We start from the raw sequence: 20,288 nt of genomic DNA, 5'->3' as shown, positions 1-20,288 counted from the left end.
AGTTCCTTCCCCGGCTTGTACTGGTGGAGCACAACCAGGCGCCAGGCACCGCCCTGCCTGCCGCCTGCCGGGGACATGGCAGGGAGCGCCTGCGCTCCCAAGGGTTCCAGTGCCACAGCCCCGAGCTTCTCTGACTCGTGCAGGGCCCTGTTCCAGCCAGACCGCTTGCTCTGTGGGCTCCTTGGTGCTGGGCTCTGCACACGGTAGCTTCCATACTAATTATAAAAGTGTCTGCTCCGTGGTGTTGTACAGATGAAAGAGGCTGGGCCAGGGTGGGTAGTAAACATGCAATCACGCAATTACTATGAACTTTAGAATGATTCCCATTTGCAACAGCCACTTAACCTTATTAGGAGAGGCAGCAGGTATGATGGTTAGACACAAAGATTTGAGAGCCTGACACCGGGGGATTGAAATAGCAGGACGAGTTACTTCACTTCTCTGTGCCTCAGTTTCCCTTCCTGGTAAGGGGAAGAACAGCAAATAAGTTATCATGTAGTAAGTGTTCAAAGCAGTGCTGGTATATCATGAGAATTAGCCGTTGTGTGAGAAGAAAAATATCCTCCCAAAGGGGCTAGAGAGATTTCCTAGAGACTGAGGGGGAAGAGAACAGTGCCCACCCAGCTTCCCAGCTCTCCAGCTAGTACTTCCCTAGGGAGAAGGAATAAACTGCAGGTTCCCAAGAGAAAACTACTTCCTTAGCCTCAAGACAAGCCCTCCTCCTGGGGGACCACTAAAATGCCCCACGTGCGGCTCAGAGGGTTTTCTGAGAAGACTAGAGGAGGGGTCTTGGGATCCCTGATGAAACGCACAGAGGTTTTAGAACATGAGTACAGAGTCGTTTCTACTTATGAAAACAGAGCCTAGGCTCTCACCTGCTATCCAAAAGGGAATCTAGTTTTCCCGTGCAAGATTTTCCACAACAGAGAGCAATACATCTGGGAAATCAAAGAGAAGCCATTCAAATTCCCTACGGCTAGGGGCGCCCCCGCCCCCCGCAACTCCCCGTCCCCCAGCTCAGTGAGTAGAGCATATGACTCAGCGTCATGAGTTCAAGCCCCATGTTGGGTGTGGAGCCTACCTAAAATAAGTACACGTACACACACACCTACATCCATCCATACATATGTACCCTACGGTTAGACTTGAAATTAGTGAGAGCAGGCCCAGGAGAGAATGGCAGTGGGCCCCCACGTATGAAACACGGCACCAAGATGGACAGTTTTTTTTTTTTTTTTTAATTAACATAATGTATTATTTTCCCCAGGGATGCGGGTCTGTGATTCATCAGTCTTACACAATTCACAGCACTCACCAAAGCACATACCCTCCCCAATGTCCATCACCCAGCCACCCTATCCCTACCCCCCCTCTCCCCGGCAACCCTCAGTTTGTATCCTGAGATTAAGAGTCTCTTACAGTTTGTCGCCCTCTCGATCCCATCCTGTTTCATTTTTTCCCTCCCTTCCCCCCACAACCCCCTGCCCTGCCTTTCAAATGTGTGTATTTTTAATTGAACGCCTCATTATTATTTTAACACATATGGAAGAAGTAAAGCTAACACACCAAACTGGTGAGTTTATGGAGATGATTGTTTAGGATTTAGTCAAATTAAAAGGGACAGTTCATAGAAACAGCGGAAGCATAGGAACAATATAGAAAAGTTGTGAGAGTAGTTGAAAACGACTCTGGGCTTAGGAGACTCTGGACCATGGTGTCCGTGAATAAAGCTCACAACTCACTGTAATCCCCCAAGGTGGGTCTATCTGGGAGAGGGGAGAGGTAGGGACCTTCCCGCTTCAAACAGTCTTAACCCTGAAGGAACGCCTAGGTTGAAAGAGATACAAATCAGAACATGCCTTTCCAAATCAGAGAGGAAGTTCCCTTGCTGCTTGCAAACATTTTCACAGTGAAGCCTCTCGAACTGGGCAGTCATCAACCCACCAGTAAAACTACTATGCAGTTTCTTTCTTTCTTTCTTTCTTTCTTTCTTTTTTAAGATTTTATTTATTTTTTTGACAGAGAGAGATCACAAGTAGGCAGAGAGGCAGGCAGAGAGAGGAAGGGAAGCAGGCTTCCTGCTGAGCAGAGAGCCCAATGTGGGGCTTGATCCCAGGACCCTGGCATCATGACCTGAGCCAAAGACAGAGGCTTTAACCCATTGAGCCACCCAGGCGCCCCTAGTATGCAGTTTCTGAAGTAACACTGATGCATGGTGTGATACCTCCAGAATACTGTAAATCTTTGTAACATTTTCTATCTCTGATGCTATTACACCATGACTTAATATTTGTGAAGTGCACGGATCGGTGCCTGGCCCCTTTTAAGTGTTTTAAGTGCCATAATTCATCAAGCCAAAAGATACTACTGGTTGCAAGAGAGCCATCATTATTTTATTTTTCTGCTTTAAAGAAAACCCCAGAACAGAAAAACCACTCTCAGTTAAGCTGTGGCATAACGCTGATTCGAAAGACGCATCCTGGGATGCCTGGTTGGCTCTGTCCCTGGAGTACAAGACTCATGATCTTGGGGCCGTGGGTTGGAGCCCTATGTTGGGGGTAGCTATTGCTTAAAAAAATGGACATCCTGATTTCAGAATATTAGGATATGAAGAAAATGCATCTTGGAATTGGTGAGCTATGTTAGCTCTTCATTTATAACATGTTAGGTTGGAACTGTTCCTTGACCATAGAAAATGGTCCTTTGGGAGCGACATCTTGGGCTGACTGCTTTGCCTGCTGGGGGCTCCTTGCTGTTTAAAGAAGAGTTTACTGTAGCTGCAGTGCAGCCAGGGATAGACAAGAATTGGAGACCTGAGTTGACACAGACTAACAAAAAATATGGAAAATAGTGTCATGTTTCATTTCACTTCACAGAGTACTTTCCTGTCCCTGAGGTGATCTTTTTTCACTGAAACCTAGTATGTGTGTGTGTGTACATTTTATAAATACGTGCTCAGGAGAAAAATAACCATACAAAGGACACGTAGAGATGCAACAAATGCAACATTTTAACAACCATATTTCCACACAGATACTTTATATAAAAATACCATATATGCACTTAAAATTTGTGCATTTTACTGTCTCTCGTTTTTGTTTTTGTTTTTGTTTTTTTTAACAGACCTTTTTTCCCTCCTCTACTCAATGTTGCCCACTTGCTATGTACCATCCATACGTTGCCCTCTGATTGTGTCATTGCGTAAAACCAACCCTACCCCAAGAGGCATTGGGGGTTGAGGCCATTAGCAATCTTTTTCCATTTTCAAGATCTTCATAGCAGCCCCTGGGGGTCTGAGAGACTGAGTGATTTGTGGGGGACCTGTGGGTAAGTAGCCCAGGATCCTGGCTGGGAGGGCCAGTCTTTGAAAGCTGCCCAAGACTTTTTGGAGATCAACTTGGTCACAGAGCCCGCAACCCAAGACAGCCCCAGTTCATGCCTCATGTTCCGGCTTTATTAACAGCACTCTCTTCTGCACTCAGAGTGTCCCTGTTTAGATGATAAATGACGCCTGCTCTAGTTGCTTCCAGATTGACTTGGGCCAGCCCTGGCTAGGAGACTGTTGGCCCTCCGATCCTGGAGCCAGCATCTGTCCTGCACTTAGCGATCATGTTGGGAGTTAGTTGTGGTATGGCGGAAGGAACAATGACAAGGAAGTCAGCCCTGGCCCTTTGTCACAGGGATTAACTGAGATCGTGGAAGTGGAGATGTTACACAAATATGGAATTTTGGGTCAGGTCACATATACTTAACATGAATGATAACTAATGAGCCCATGTCTGTATTCCTTGAGGGCTCCCCACACTGGATGTGCCAGATCCCCAGTGTACTTTTCCTTCGCCAGCTCCTCCAAGCAGAGATTATGTTACAATCCCGGGACTCACTTTACCATTTGTGAAATAGTGACTTGCAGGGCGGTGAGAATTAAATGAGATCATGTAAAGTACATTGGCACCTGTTGATGGGTTCAGTAAATGTTAGTTCCTCTGACGCTAAGGGATTTGTTGGCTACAGACTGCATCATCCCTCCCCACCCCCGCTACTCCCCCAGAAACACTGCTTTGCACTCCATTCACTGCAGTTCAACATACCCATACATGCTTGCTTCAAACATACATGTTCACATCACCAAAATGGGGGGGGGTCTGAATTCCATCAAGTGGAGAGTCATTGCAATCCCAGTATGAGTTTACAGTGCCGGGCTCAGAGGAAACAAATATTTATGGTTGATTTTTTTTTTCCCCCATCATTTGCCATAGAAGTGTTTCGTTCCAGTCAAATAGCAGAACTTCAAAAGGTAGAAATCCTAAACTGTCAATTAAAAGATTAAAGGACAACAGAGAGTTCTGTTCCTTTCCTGTTATGACTCACTAGGACAAAAAAAATCCCATTAAAAAACAAGCCCTGTTCAACCGCAGGCCAGAGCCTTACCCCATTGTCCATTGTTCACAATCAGAATATGGTTTATCTGCCTTTTAGGGTAATACACTTGAAACATTGGGAGTATTCTAGTCCCAGGTCTTTTGGAAATCAGATCTGCCATCCTGTTATGCTCATGGACCCGCTAAACATCCCAGACATGATAATATCTTGTCATGTAGGAAACATCTCCCAATCTACTTTTCAGACCTGGAAGGGGCACAGAACCCAGGCGTACAGTGATGATCCCAGCTTCAGGACAGGCCCATCAACGCCCAACACCACCCCCAGACAATTCTCGAATGTATCGGCATCCTTTTCAACATTTCTATTTATTTGGTTATTTTACTGATGCATGCCTATATCGTTAAAAAAAAATAATAATAAGTTAACTGCAGAGAAGTTTGAAATGGAAAGTAGAAGACACCCTTCTCCCAAAACCCCAGGCTTTCTTCCCAATGGAACCTTGTGTATCTTTCAAGAAAGCAATTAAACACGTGTCTTTTAAGAATTTTTGACAGTTGCCGTCACTCTCTGCTTCAGTCCACATATCGATTGCTGTTTTCATGACCCTGGGTGTCTTGAAGATACTTCTATGTCAGCAGAAGCAGATTCCTTTTAACAACTGCTGGAACTCCTTTGTAGGGTCTGCCCTCTTCTCATCTGGCCCCAAATCATGTGTCCAGTTTTCCCCAAAACAAACTTTGCAACAGTGAGCAGGCTTTTATGTACATCATGGCACACGCACTTGGTGTATCTTAAGGTAAATTCCTAAAAAGAATTACTGGAACAAAGAGAGTGTGAGTTTTATTTTTATTTAAGTAACTATTTATATATTGGTCTGCATGACTAGAATTTTGATCCCTGTTTCTACAATGCTCTCTAAAAATACTGTGCAGTATACTCTTCCTGGAAGAGGATAAGGTATTTATTGATCACCCCCTCCCAGCCAGGCCCTGCCCAACACTAGGCCTGTTGTGTTTCCACAACGCATTTCATGGCCTCCCTCTTCTGGGTGTCTGAAAGGCGTTCAAGACCTACCCTGTGTCTGGTCTCCTCCTCGCTCCTGGATTAACCAGAGAAGAAAACTGCTCACTGAGACACTAGTGAGAGTGGCTGTGGCGGGCAGGGGCTCCCCTCAAGGCCCCCCAAACACCCTCAAGCCCCTTCACCCCACCCCACCCCACCCCTGCCTCCCCACGCTGAGGGAAGGTAGGGTTTCAAAGAACAATCCCTACCTTTGTGTGCTGACTCACCTTTGCTCTTCCTGGTCCCCACCCTGGTAAACACTCACCAGTGAGGGACACTCCACCTTTTAAAGTCAAGAGAGTCAGCGACCGGGCGCCTTCCTCGGCATGAGGGACTCCTGTGTCTTGGTGCTACCTCCTAAATGTGAGGAACAGACCAGGCCATTATGTGGACATGGGTGTACTCCACTTTCCAGAACGTGTGTGTGAATCCATTGCTTTTTAATAAACGGAATAGTTGTTAGAAACCACATATGGAGGGAGCGCGGGGGTGTCTGGGTGGGTTAAGTGACAGACTCTTGCCTTGGGCGGCTCAGGTCATGATCTCACGGTCGTGGGATCGAGCCCTGTGTCAGGCTGCTGACTCAGCCCGAGTCTGCTTGAGGTCTTCTCCCCCTCGTCCCCACCAACTCAGGCGTGCTCATGCACACTCTCATTCATAAATGAATGAATGAATGAATAAATAATCTTAAAGAAAGAAAGAAAGAAACCAAACATGGACCCACGAAAGTCTGCATTCAATCCTTATTAACAGGAAATATCTCCCTTCCTCATTGTAATAACTGTCAGGGCTAAGAGTAACATTTATCATCAACTTTATTGTGATTTTCATGTTCTTTTTTTTTTTTCTTAGCTGGCACATCAGCAGCTATATTCCTTCCTTTGCACAGTGCTGCCATGCTCTTTAAGGACTATAGGACGTATAATTGCTGAGTACCCCTACTTGTTTAAAATGTTCCTATTTTTAGTGTGGAAACAAAAATTGAGTTACCTACCTGAGAAGAAGCCCATAGAAGAGAAGGAAGCTGACTCTTGTTGTGGGGATAGCCTGGTAAGCCAGGACTTTGCCAGCTGAAGAAAATGGCCCTTCTCAGATGGGGAAGTCCCTGTCGCTGTCCTTCCTTCTCCCAGTGCACAAGGCAGCCAGTCCTACCCCCACCCTCCCAGTCAGGAGTGGGAGGAAGCAGCCAAAGGGTCAGGTTATTTGTCCCAGAAATACTGTTCATATTCTCACAGCCATAGCACAGTAGTTTGTGATCTGAAGGTCATGTTCAGCCTCTGCTTCCGGGGACATTGTCTAGGAGTATAAAATGATAACCATTTTCCCACAGCGTTCCCACTTGCTGCCTGCCCACAGCTGTGTTCCGCGGAAGACCTCTATCTAGAAAAGTCATGCTATGATCAAACTTGATCGTCCCCTACAGAAAAACAGAAAATAGTTTTCTGTTTCACTGTGGGGAACTTTCAAGCAAGGGTGAGAGCCTGCGCATCTATGTTCGGTTCCCTAGCTTCTCCAACGAAGTTCTCACGCTGTGCTAGAACTGCCCCTGCCCAGCCCTGGCTCCACTTTCATTTATCCATGGGGTGGATTCTGATCTTGTCCTTGATAATCCACGTGGGTCAGTTTTCCCCAAAGGCTCTGATTGTTCCTACACTTTCTAGCTACCTTCCCTCTCCCACTTTACTTCATCTGAATTGTTTTTTGGGGGAGAGGGCGGGGGGGCTGATACGGGGAAAGAGAAAGGAGAAAGGAATAGTAAGGTGGGGGTCATTAAAGATGGAGAAGTTACAATTAGAAGACCTTGGACAATTAAGTTTTTTTCATTAGTATAACAGATAATCATATACAGTATGGGCGATGATTGTGAAGGTTGAATGAATTCCCAAATATCATTGCCTCAGGGAAGGAGGGATGAGGGTGGGGGGGAGGTATATGTAACCAACTGGGTATAAGAAATGCGCCAAATAAAACATAAGTCCAGTGTTTCAGTCTTTGATGCTAAGAGAAAGTGGTCATTAACAAAGATTATAGGTCTTTTTAATGATCAATTCAGTTTTGGAGACAGTCTGTCATTCTGGGGCCATCTTAAACTAAACTGTTGGAAATACCCAGTAAAGTCACCAGGGAGACCATGTGAAGAAACCATGATGTTTAAATGAATTCATAATCATAGAGACTTGGGTTCGCGTCTTACCCTTGCTGCTTCCTAGTTAGGAAGTCTGTTTCTTTCCGCACAGCATGGGAATGTTAACCCCTCCCTCATTGAGTTGATGGCAGTAGCAGAAGGAGCAGCCACCACAAATCAAATGGCCGATTGCTTTGCTTGTGGTAAGCGCTTCATCTCACTATTGGTTCCTTATCCTTTTATAGAGAGAGGTCTGAAGAGACATGTGGAACTCTGGTGTCCGCAGATATTTGAGACCGTGAGTCCGTGAACTCCACAAGGAGGCCCTGTTTTCATGAGGAATAACTGCCATTAGAAGGAGGACAGTGGGCCAGACAGGTATATCTCACTCTGCTGTGAGACAGAGAAAAGACAGTCAGATTGGATACCAAGACCAACCTGGGTCACCTTGAGAAGCCAGTTTCTGTGGCTCGGTACCAACATATACACTGTGATACAGAGCACCTCCATTTCTTGTCCTTCGCAGACATTAAATAACGGCTTGTTGATACCCTTCTGTTTTATTAATCTGTGCTTACATTTTCAAAGAGAGAATAACATTTTTTGACCTCTTAAGTAGATGGCTATTTATTGGGGTTAAAAACAAACACACATACCTCCTGGTTAGGTACTCTGTGGCCTCAGTTTTTGAATAATTTTTTGTTCAAAGGTACTGGTTAGGTACTCCGTGGCCTCAGAATAATTTTTTGTGAGTGCCCAGAGAATAATCAAGAAAAGAAGGGAGGACAGGGGAGGGGAGGAGTTGCGGGGAACCTTTATCTGTTTGGAAGTAGACGGTGGACCTTGGATTGCGACCGAGTGAGTCCTGTGCAGCCAGTGCTTTTTCCCTCTTTCTGCTTTGCCACAAGAGGAAGTAGGTGTGGTGAGGTCTGGGGTAGTTTTGTAGAACTGATGCTGCTTGTGGTTCTGTGAAAGCCAAATATATCATATAAAGAGTCCCTGTGCAAGGCAGCATGGGTGACAAGCCTTCCAGAACCCTTTTCTGGAGCGCGAGCCCATGGCACTGGTATGCCTTCCCTATGGTAACTCTTTCCTGCCTGGTTTTTAAAAACTGCTTTCCCCAGAGCCCCTTAGAATGGATCTTATAAAGGACCCATGTCTCCTACAGAGAAAAAACATTAAATAAATTTTCCAAAACAAGATTTAAAGTGGTATTTATCTTGTTTCCTTCCACTTCCCCTTTCTCTCGAAGAACCTCCTTAGGACCTTTTCTCATCCTAGTTTATATGTCTGAGCGTGTGGCCTTTTTAGATATCCTTATTACCCTTATTCAGAAATTTTCTCTTTTATCCAAACCCCCCAAAACAGTGAGCTCCCGGAAAGGGGACAGGAGCTGAGTCTCATTCAGGTCAATGTCCACCACACTTGGGCAGCACGCGACATCTCCAGTAGGATGCACGAAGGGAGTGAAGGGAAGGGAGGATCTTCTAATATCTTGTCCTATTCATTTGCCATTATCTCATACATATCAGATTGTTGCCCCAGTGAGTCTAGATTATAATGACTGTCCCTCCTTGACTCATCTTTTCTGGCAAATTCTAAATATTTTAGATCCACTTCAAATGGCACCTTCTCCAGGAGGTTGATTCTGTCTTCCCTAGGACAAAGAAGTCTTCAGCACTCCTGGGACACCCATTTTACATGTGTTTACATACTGACTGTTGCTGATGCATGTGCTACTTCCGTCAATATTGAGGTGTCCTTTAGTGGACATGAGTTCCTCAAGGGCAGCCACCACGGTGCTCCCAGCTGCCTCTAACTCCAGAACTTGGCACGTAGCATAACATGCAGGGATCCCACTGCAGACGTGCCAAGCAAAAGGAAGTCCTGCTGGCCAAGGGTGTTGAGAGACCACTTCTGGTGTTAGGTCATAAATCCAATGAGCAGACAAGGGCTACAATTTCATCTCTCCAAGGAGGCCATGGGGCTGGATGAGGTCCTCCTGTCCACGGCACCTTCTGTAATCCCATTTCCTTATGAATAGAGCAGTGATCAGCCATCAAAATGTACCTTATCTTTTGAATCTGGAAGGCCAATATTAATGTTGACCGTGGAAGTTTATGGAGGGAAACTAATTTGGATGGCTTGAGAAATTAGGCCAATGTGACCTAGCCATTGTGTGATACATACTACTTCTGCTTCTGAGTTCTGTCATATAATTTGCAAAATAAATGTAGAAAGTTTCTGTTTTATCACCTATTGTACTGTTAATTCTACAAAACAATAAGGTTGAAGGAATTATTGGAGACAGTTGCTCATTTTTTTAAAAGATTTTATTCATTTGAGAGAGAGAGAGAGAGCACGACGGGGGTGAGGGGCAGAGGGAGAAGCAGACTCCATCCAGACGCAGACTCTATCCCGGGACCCCAGGATCATGATCTGAGCTGAAGACAAATGCTTAAGAGACTGAGCCACCCAGGGGTCCTGACCATTGATCATTTATTGTGTTATACTCAAGATACTCTTCAGTACTTTATATATGTTATCTTAGTTAATCCTTACAGGAACTCTATAAAGTGGGTCTTAATTTCTCCTCTTTTACAAATGAGAGAAGAGCAGCTTAAGGAACACAGTGAGCCTGTGTAACTTTTCCTCCCTTCTCTTAGTTCATAGGTGGCAAAGCTGAAATTTAAATCCAGATCTGTTAATAACAAAATCTTTGTTCTGCTCATTGTGCAGCATTTGATATAAGGAATATTTGGGAGCTTCGTGGCTTTTTTTCCCCCACCAGGAGAAAATAAAGCATCCTAATTATTGTGTGTTTTCTGTTCACAGGGAAGCAAAGGTGCCTACCGGTACCACTGGCAAAGCCACAATGTTAAGCACAGCGGCGTGGATGACATGGTCCTGCTCTCCAAGATCACAGAGAACGCCATCGTGGAGAATCTGAAGAAGAGATACATGGATGACTACATTTTTGTATCCTTTATTAGTTTCTACGGACTTTTCTAAGTAAGACGACCATACCCACGGTAAAATGCTATGTGTTGCTAGCATGAGAAGATCCACCTGAAATTCTGAACTTGACACTATGCACTCAAGTTCTTTTCACTGTTTCAGAACGTGGTTTTGTACTTTTCTGTCCTCTTTGTTAAGGTTGTGGGAAGGGCAAAGATGATGCTAAATTATTTTCCTGGCATTTCACAAAATCAAGAACCAGCCAGTATTCATCTGTTTCGATCAATGGCACTGTACCTTTGACGTGCTTTAGCTACGCACGTGGGGTCTAAAACCTCTGCGTTCCTAAGGGAAAAGTCCTGATCTGCAGAGAGTTCTGTCGATAGAGCTCCCTAATTGCAATTAGACAGTTAAGTCCGGACCTAAAAAGTTTTCAAGAGATTGCCTCATGCAAAAAATATGCAATTTTGCCAGTTTTTCTGCATTCTTATGTTTACTAAAGGAAACATGAGACGTGAAGATCAACTATTGAACATGCCTGACATTCTTGAGTTGTTCTTTATGTTTCAATTTTAGCTTGCCAGATGCCGTTTTTTACAGGGCTTTCAAAAATTCAGAATGGAAATTTGATTCAAATGTGTGTTGACTTCATTATAAACAGAGAACTGTGATATTTGCTTAAGTTCCTACAGGATTCAGTTTTGTTTGGTACAACTATATAAAGATCTCTTAGTGGAGTTATTGTAGAGTTTTAGATATGCAAAGATCTGTGCAAATCTATATTGCGATACCGGGAGGTTTAACTGGGATGCTCTTGGTAACTTCGGAAGGCACCGTGTCTCAGAGGACCATTAAAGGTAGAGTCTTTGCAGCTGGTGTTGCATACACTGTAGGTCTTAACCCCAAAGTCTTGAAGAGGTCTAGTTTTCACATCTGTAGCTTCTGTTTGTTATTCATACCACTCATTTGACTATTAGTTAAAAGCACCCATATGTATACAACAATATTTTTGCAGGAAATGCCTTTCTCTTCATCGGTGAGTGGGGAGTTGAACATACCAGGATAGACCAATACGTATATTAGTAATGCTAATTAGTAATCCTAATTAACAGAATTACTCTAAGATACTTGCATGGTTCAGACCAGTACTGTGCTATTTCTTATTGACCACAGGAAATTTTACCCAATCTGTCGGTAGTTAAACACCTAAACCCCTGCTTTGAAGCATTAACAGATATATTTGGACTTGTTAACTACATTAATAATAGCGTCTCGATCGGGGGCGTGGCCTACCACCTGCAAATGAAGTCTGCCCACTGCCCATTTTATACCCAAGGTTTTATTGAGATATAGCCGTACTCACTCTTGATTTGTTGTTAATGCCTGCTTGTAGTCTGCAAAGGCCAGGGTGAGTAGTTGCCACACAACCATTGGACCTAAAATAATTATAAGGCCCTTTACAGAAAACGTTTGCTGGCTCCTACTTTAGTATGTGCTGCCAAAACGAGCACTCTTGCTGACTGCTAGGTACCTGTGCAGAGCTTCCTTTTAATTTAATTGTATGGAAGCAGTTGTATCGAGTGCTTAAGTTTTCCTTTTATTTGGTCAAAAAATTTGAAACGTGCTCACTCGAATGTGGGCTTATCATCATGAAAACATGTTAATCACTTTTATGGGCAAGTCCCGTGGCATAGGGGAACTGGCAGGGGCTGGGTACAGGCTGTGAATCTGGACTGCCTGGCTTCTAGCCTTACTCTGCACGGGCTTGCTGACCTCCTGCAGGGTTTGTGATCCATGTGGCTTGATTTCCTCACGTGTAAAATGGGAATGCTATTGAAATCTCCTGCATGAGGCCATTGTAAGGTTAAATGAAATTATGAATGCAGTGAGTAACAGTAAGCATTACTTATTATAATCATACACTAAGGCAAGTATAGAAGTTCCTTCCACATTTCTGGGTTACGTTCCAGAAATTCAATTTTTAAAGTTGCTTCTTGAAAATTCAAATGCATTTTACCATGGAAACTGTTTTAAATGGAGGACTGGTTTATTGACGAGCCCATAAAAGGTGAATTTCCACTGAATACAGTTGAACAAATTATTTATTGGAATGTTCTTAGAACTTGGGCTCAGCTTATTATGTTATTTACATAGAAACATGGTTTTTGAAAGCTAAGTAAGAAAAAAATGCTAGTGGTTATCAACAGCCAGTCCATCGTCAAGCTGGACAGACTCACTTCTCCCTATAAAGAGAGTTTACCCTCTAAAACTAGGGACTTTCTTTCATACATCTTCTTAAAAAACACGAACTCTTTAAAGCAGTATGTGTTCATTTGACATGATTTATAAAATGCAGTCAACCAGAAAGGAGAACACTAACATCACCTACAATCCCACCATAATCTCTTGGTGTATATTTTTCAGTATAACTGCATATAGACATGCATATATAAATATAAATAACAAATATAAATACATATATTTTGGGGGTCTTTCTTACTAATTTTAACAAAAACGGCCTCATCTTGCCTCGGACTGTATTTAGTTGCATGCATAGTTCTTCGCATCATGCATTGTGTTAAGTATTCAATGGAAATTGTTGACTATCAAGATTTGCTTTTTATATTCAGACTGCAGAATTTTTAAATGATTCACACAGAGGGTGCTGATTACGAGCCTTTGAATTATTGCCTTTGAATCAATGGCTGACTAATCGTGTGTTCTACCAAGGAAATGAGTTAGTTGACCACTAATGGCCTCTTGTTTTAGAGATCTCTACCCACTCAGTACAAGAGAAACTCAGCATCCGCATGCTTTCCATCAAGAACACAGAGCAGCGTTCAGCTTTGAGGAAGCATGACGATTCCTTTGGTTGTTTATGAAATAATACCAAAGGTCTAACTGCGATGTTTGCCTCTGTTAAGTGATAAAAGCCTCCTTCATCCAGTCAGTGCTATAGGAATATTATTATGATGGAGTAAGATTATTTTAAACAAGAGAATTTTTTCCCTCTCACTCCTAAGCTTAGTAGTTAAGGTAAGAAGAGATTCGATTTCCTATTAAGTTCTGCATCGAATACCAGCACGTTGTTTCATATTGAAGGTCCGCATTTGGAGCAATCAATTGTTAATGCTTTCAGGCTGAATACACTTTTCTTTGTTCTACATTAGGGGGAAAAATCTGCTTAGAAAATGCTAACACTGTTTACCAATAAAGCCTTGTAATTTTCAGCTATTTATCCTAAGACAAGGAAGGCTTAATTTATCATCCGTTTTTTTTTTTTCCTGAATGTTGCCACACTGCTTAAAATTACATTCTAAAATTCATGAGGAAAACTGCCGTCTTCGCTCTTGTGCTTGGCCAGACATCCTTTATAGCCACTTTGCTGACGAAAATAGTTCCTGTGCAGAGCATTCCATGCTCATTTGGCCCAACTTTCTCCCAACTTGTTTTTACTCAAAGACCACGCTCAAGTGTGTTTGGCATTTTCAGCCCTTGAATTAGTTGAGACTCTTGGGCCAGAGCAGCCAGAGCCCAAGGCCGTGCAGTAGTTCCGAGTGAGGCTTGGCCCTTGGCCGTCCATTCAGGTGGAGTGGGCGGCCTGCTGGAGGGACATGTTGGTCTGGTGGCTGGAGCCCGGGGCTCAAGGTCCTGCTCGACTGGTGTCCCCATATGTGTCTTCAGGCAAGTCCCCTCACCTCCCCGTTCCTCCTCAGTGATAAATCCAGGGAAGTCACCTAGATCAGTTGGGGGAATTCACCGACTGTTAAAAACATTTTTTTAAGTTAAGCTCAACTTTGCCTGTTAAGACCATAGAAGTTGTACTACCATCCCATTTCATAAAAGGAAGAATATTCTAATACCCTGAAAGTAGAAAGGAAATAATCTAAGACTAAAGGATGGTCCTTTATATTGAATACATTGAGCTTTATGAAAAATTCAGGGCATGTTTCTTTTTTTTGTCATTGTCGCTGCAGAACAATGAAAACCCATAGATCCACCACCAGCTTTTGAGAACTAATCAGTGAACGTTCTGTTGGGTCTCTTCCATCTCATCTATTCTGTCAGACAAGATGGCATGTATTTTGTTTTTGTCTGGTTAGTGCGTGTATGTGTGTGTGTGTTTATGTGTGTTTGTGTATCGTAGCCTCCTACCTCCATACATTCTGAAAATTAACCTTGGGCCACACCTTCACAGCCAAAGGTTACGTGGGTAGAGACAGTTTACGTTCCGATTATGCCTGAGCCGCTTTTTCCGAAGGCACGCCTGAATTATGTAGTAGGGAGTGGGAGTGAGTTGTCTGGGAAATAACCCAACCCAGCTTTTCTGGGTCTCAGAAAAGTAGCTGAGATCTCCACAGACACAGCCAGGTGAAAAACTGGGCAGGCTTTTGGATAAACCATTAGGCCAGATTCACACCTGAAATAACTAAACTATATTTGTTTTCTTCAGATTCTAAACTAATCTCTTTTCTCAGATCTTCTGACTTAGGGAAGTGTGTAGCTGCTTAGCACAGACACAAGCTGCATTATTCTTCTCAAACCAAACTTTATTTTTCAGGAATCCTCCCAAATTATACTGAGTTCGAGAGCCTTACTGGGAGGTTGAGGGAATAGCTATAATCTTCCCTCCTCTCCTGAGTCACTAATTCAGGATTGGCCTAGAATAATCTGAAAGAGGTTTTTTCTCTGTCTTCTTATGAGGCCTTTACCCAAATTTATGTAGATGACTTAGTGAAAATCAAGACTTTCTTTTTTTAAAGATTTTATTTATTTATTTGACAGAGAGATCACAAGTAGGCAGAGAGGCAGGCAGAGTGGGAGCGGGAAGCAGTCTCCCTGTTGAGCAGAGAGTCTGATGGGGGGCTCGATACCAGCACCTTGAGATCATGACCTGAGCCAAAGGCAGAGGCTTAACCCACTGAGCCACCCAGGTGCTCCGAAAATCAAGACTTTCTAAGATGTTTTTTGACAAAGCAGATTATCAATAGTAAAAAAATAAAAATAAAGTATGGTTTCCTACAAGAGCTCTCATGCAGCCCAGTCCATGTTTATCCAGTAGCTGAGGGCTTGATGGGTAGGAAAGGGTTGGTGGGGAGCTCATGCCTGTGGCTCATGTCCTCAGGCAGCTCATTCTTCTCCGTGTGCAGTGCTGATTTCTCTAGAACAGTGACATTCACAGCATTTCCTTTACAACTAAGGGAAGGCACACCCCACCTCCTCCACGGAAAGATGGAACTTGGTCAGGTGTGTTTACATCTGGCAATAAGTGGACCCCTAGACCTCTCCCCTTCTGACATGAGGAAGGTCACAGCATTGCTGTATTTCTTGAAAACTGGGTTTACCATAAGAATCACTGTATTTCAAACGTAGTGATCCAAAGGGACACGTGCACCCGAATGTTTATAGCAGCAATGTCCACAATAGCCAAACTATGGAAAGAACCTAGATGTCCATCAACAGATGAATGGATAAAGAAGATGTGGTATATATATACAATGGAATACTATGCAGCCATCAAAAGAAATGAAATCTTGCCATTTGTGATGACGTGGATGGAACTAGAGGGTATTATGCTTAGTGAAATAAGTCAATCAGAGAAAGACAACTATCATACGATCTCCCTGATATGAGGAAGTGGAGGTGCAATGTTGGGGGCTTGGGGGGGTAGGAAAAGAATAAATGAAACAAGATGGGATCAGGAGGGAGACAAACCATAAAAGACTCTTAATCCCACAGAACAAACTGAGGGTTGCTGGGGGGAAGGGAGTGGGGAGAGTGTGGTGGGGTTATGGACATTGGGGGGGGTGTGTGCTGTTCTGTGAAGTGTGTAAACCTGGCGATTCACAGACCTGTACCCCTGGGGCTAAAAATACATTATATGTTTATTAAAAAATTTAAAAATTTAAAAAAAATTTTTTAAGTAAATAAATAATTAATTAATGGGGGGGGAGAACCACTGTTATTTGTTTAGCATGAGAGTCAGAACGAGGGCCAGACTCTATTCATTCAGTTTTGATTTGGTCCCTATCATGTGAAAGAGGATACTGAAAAAAATCAACTAAGGGTTATAGAATTTGAGTTACCAAAGAATCACAGAATCTAAAATACAAGAGGTAAAAGATCTCTAATTGAGCCCCTGACCATCCTGTATGAAATCCTCATGTTGCCAATTCAGGATTGCCAGATAGAATGTAGAATGCCTGGTTAAATTTGAATTTCAGATAAACACCAAATTGCTTTTTTAGTGTAAGTGCCCCTGAGTATTGCTTGAGGCATACCTATTTGGCGGGGGTGGGGCGAAAATCTCTCTCTCTATATATATACATATGAAACAGATTATTTATTGTTTATCTGAACTTCAAATTTAACAGAGCATTTTGTATTTCATTTGATAAATCTTGGTAACGCTACCAATAATGATAACAGTATTCATAATAACAACAATACTTGCTAACTTAGAAAGACATTATAGCTTGTGGGTTAAGAGTAGATTCTAGAACCAGACTGCCCCAGTTTGGTTTGAATCCTAGCCCTGCTACTTACTAGTTGTGACGTGGAGCGAGTTTTGTTGTTGTTGTTGTTAATTTTTGAATTTTTTTTTCTAAGCAGCTTTTAAAAATTTCTCTATGCCTCAGTTTCCTCATAGTAAAACAGGAGTAAAAGGGTAATAGGGTTGATGTTAGGAACTTAATTTGTACCCCGTAAATGTGTTTGTCTCTGATCAGTGGTCGTATGACCAACACTAGCAGAGTCTTGGCTACAACATTATGGCTGTTTCTTATCTGCTTAATAATTTTTAATGATAAATTTATTTGTTCTAAATCTTGCCTCAAAAAATAAGTGCTTAGACCTGTACCCCTGGGGATAAAAATATATTATATGTTTAAACAAAAATAAAATTAATTAAAAAAAAATAAGTGCTTACTTTGGCAGCACATATACTAAAAAATAAACAGAGCATTTCTAATCTGTTGTTAGCCTCACCCGACTTTGGCTCTTGAGCTGGGCCATTTTTGTGATTCTTCACTGATTTTCAGTTAGGATTCCCCAGGTCACAGGCATTTGCTCTTAGTGCCCATGGTTGAACTACCACGAACTGCCCCTGGGTTAGCGCCGGGTGCATCTGGCTATGCTCTTCCAATGGCCCTTTTCTCCTCGACTACTCTTCCCCGTGCAGCCCTTCCAAGTCTGACGATTGTTCTGGTCCACGAAAAGAGAAGCATAATTGCCACCAGATCATTCCATGTTTTCACCTTCTTGTATAAATATTAATTTTCAAGTATTACCTGACCCATACCACATTTGACTCATTGGTGTTCAATAATAATACCAAAGCCGTGTCTCCAAGATGCTAACACGGGACGCAACTAGCATCTCAAAGGATACGGATTAAGGAAATTGCTGAACCTTCTACACTTTGATTTAATCCTCATAATAAGTCTATCAAGTAGGTGGTATTGTACCCCATCATCCATTAGCCACAGCTTAGAGACGTGACTTGCCCAAGGTCAGAGTTGAACTGAGCTTGGGTAAAGTAGGCATTCTGACTGGTTTCCCTTGCCGCTCTATTTGACACCCAGGTCCTTGATAAAAATATATAAATGTCCCCTTGGGGGAGGAAATGTCACAGCTTTACATCTTTCACTTCAGATTTTCCAAACATTTCAAAATCCTTGATTAAAAGAAACGACTTTGAGTGTGTATATTTTATGTTTGTTGTTTTCTCTCTCTCTTTTTAAATCCTTGTTTTTCCTCTATGAAGGGAGGGAGTTTAACACTTCTGTCTGTTTCGTTCACCACTGTATCCCCAGCATCCAGAACCGTGCCTGGCATATTGTGGACACCCCATTCAAGCTAGTTGATTACTGAATAAATGGAGACTTTTTAATGTTATAATAATGCTTCATCTGTTGGGGTATATTAAAATGTGTTTATAAAACAGTTAAGACTTGGTTTAAATGCTTTTTCTTCTGATTAGCTTTCCTGGATTCCCCATGCAGAAATAATACCTTCTTCCCCTACGCCTGATCTGTGTGGGTTTGTGATTTTCTGCTCCAAATAATGTCTTACAGATAAAACTCCGTTCCCCATAGCTTCTAAGGAGTAGGACTGTTCAGTTCGTCTTGTATCCCTCTGTTTGTTAAATGAGTAAGTGAGTACATTTTTAGTCTACCTAAAAGATATGAAAGTTTGCAGGGAAAAATGGTATTTGAACAAAGGAATGATAACTGCTCTTTTCACTCCTAGGTCAGTTCTGTTTTGTGTTGTTTTGTGTTTTCTTAGCCATACATGTCACCAGTCTTAAAAGGATGTGTTTCAGATCATTTAAAATAATTATTTCTTTTTGGAGCACCTTGGTAATTAAGCTCATTACTCTTCCTGGAGAGGAACAAAACCTGAGCCAGTTGGTAATTGCTCTTGTCTTTATTTGTAATCTTTTAGAAAACAAATATCTGAGCTTTTTGTTTGAACAGTCATTATGAATTCTTGATAACATCTGGTTACTTAATTTGAAAAATGTGTAGCTATGAAGATTAATGCTGGACCTTAACTGGATATAAATTCAGACATACATAGGATCCGTATTAATCTCAGTCAACCCTTTCAAGCAGATGCCGTATTTTGGGGAAAAGGAAATTGAAATGTACCAAGGAGCGGTAAGTTATATGCCACATAAATTACTGTAGTGTTTGGGGCTTTTATGATGCATAAGTAATTTTTCTTGAAGTTGGCAATACATTTGCATTTTCTTACTGTGAATTATTTATTGGGGAAGCTCAAGTGGGTGACATCGTTTGTTTTTTAATGATGTGCTGCTCTAAAAAGCATAGGACTATCTCATATAGGAAGATTGTATACAAAATTAGTCAAATAGGATGTAAGACCTACAGTTTGGTGGGGGAGGCAGGGCTCCCTCCTTCCACACAGGCCACAGAATTCTAAGGACTGAAAAATCAGTTAACAGGTAAAAGAATAAATAGGGCAATAGAACCATTCCCTCCAAATCAGAACCTTAGTTAGCTATGGCTCTGCATGGAACCTGAAAAATGAATCTTTTCGTGACTTCTTTATTAATGTGACTCTGGTCCCTATTCAGATCCAGCTCCGTAGCCATTTCAATTGTCTGATAAAAACAGAAACTGTAATTCTGATGACTATATTTCCTGACATCCCCAGGCCACCCCTTCCCTGCCTCTTTCCCCTTCTCTCCTCTGCAGCAGAAGGACGAGAGCGTTCATTAATCCTGACCCCTGGAAAACAAACAAAAGAGAGCCCACACAAATTCATCAGTTGAAGTGGAAGACAATTTACCCAGAGCAAGAGCCCAGCCCATTGTTGCCAGATGAATGGTGCTGGTAGCTGGAGCCCAAGGAGGCTGCCACGCGAAAGACCTTTGATAATGCTGCCTTTATGGGAGCCCGGCACAAGGGACACACTGTCAGCAGAGGCTGGGCCCTGCCCTGGCGTCCTGAGCAGCGGCCCCCCGGAGCAGCAGGCTCGGAGCTGGCTCTGGCTCGGCATTCTCAATGATGGCCAAGGCCAAGGCGGGGTGGCTGGGAGTGCTGTGCATTCATGTCGTTTCTCTCCCGTCCTCTGAAAACTGTTGTTACACGAGTCCCTTTTGGATCCTTTATCTCTTAAAAAGTTCTCTTTAAGTAAATGAAACAAGATGGGATTGGGAGGGAGACAAACCATAAGTGACTCTCAATCTCACAAAACAAACTTGAGGGTTGATGGGGGGAGGGGGGTTGGG

At 42.8% G+C, this 20,288-nt stretch overlaps 1 protein-coding gene across 1 annotated transcript in view; it reads left to right on the top strand.

Moving 5' to 3' along the window:
- Positions 1 to 20,288, top strand: part of LOC111153190 (myosin IE) — a 195,201-nt gene that overhangs the window by 71,722 nt on the left and 103,191 nt on the right. Inside the window, exons 2-3 of the mRNA XM_022512053.1 lie at positions 10,409 to 10,552; positions 19,102 to 19,191. Coding sequence (XP_022367761.1) covers positions 10,409 to 10,552; positions 19,102 to 19,191 — 234 coding nt within the window. The remainder of the gene's footprint in view (positions 1 to 10,408; positions 10,553 to 19,101; positions 19,192 to 20,288) is intronic.

This window comes from Enhydra lutris, unplaced genomic scaffold, assembly GCF_002288905.1.
Source record: "Enhydra lutris kenyoni isolate GAN:26980312 unplaced genomic scaffold, ASM228890v2 scaffoldscaffold31, whole genome shotgun sequence".
Lineage (NCBI taxonomy): Eukaryota > Metazoa > Chordata > Mammalia > Carnivora > Mustelidae > Enhydra > Enhydra lutris.
Note: the sequence above shows the minus strand (reverse complement) of the source record. Positions and strands in the feature narration are given on the sequence as shown.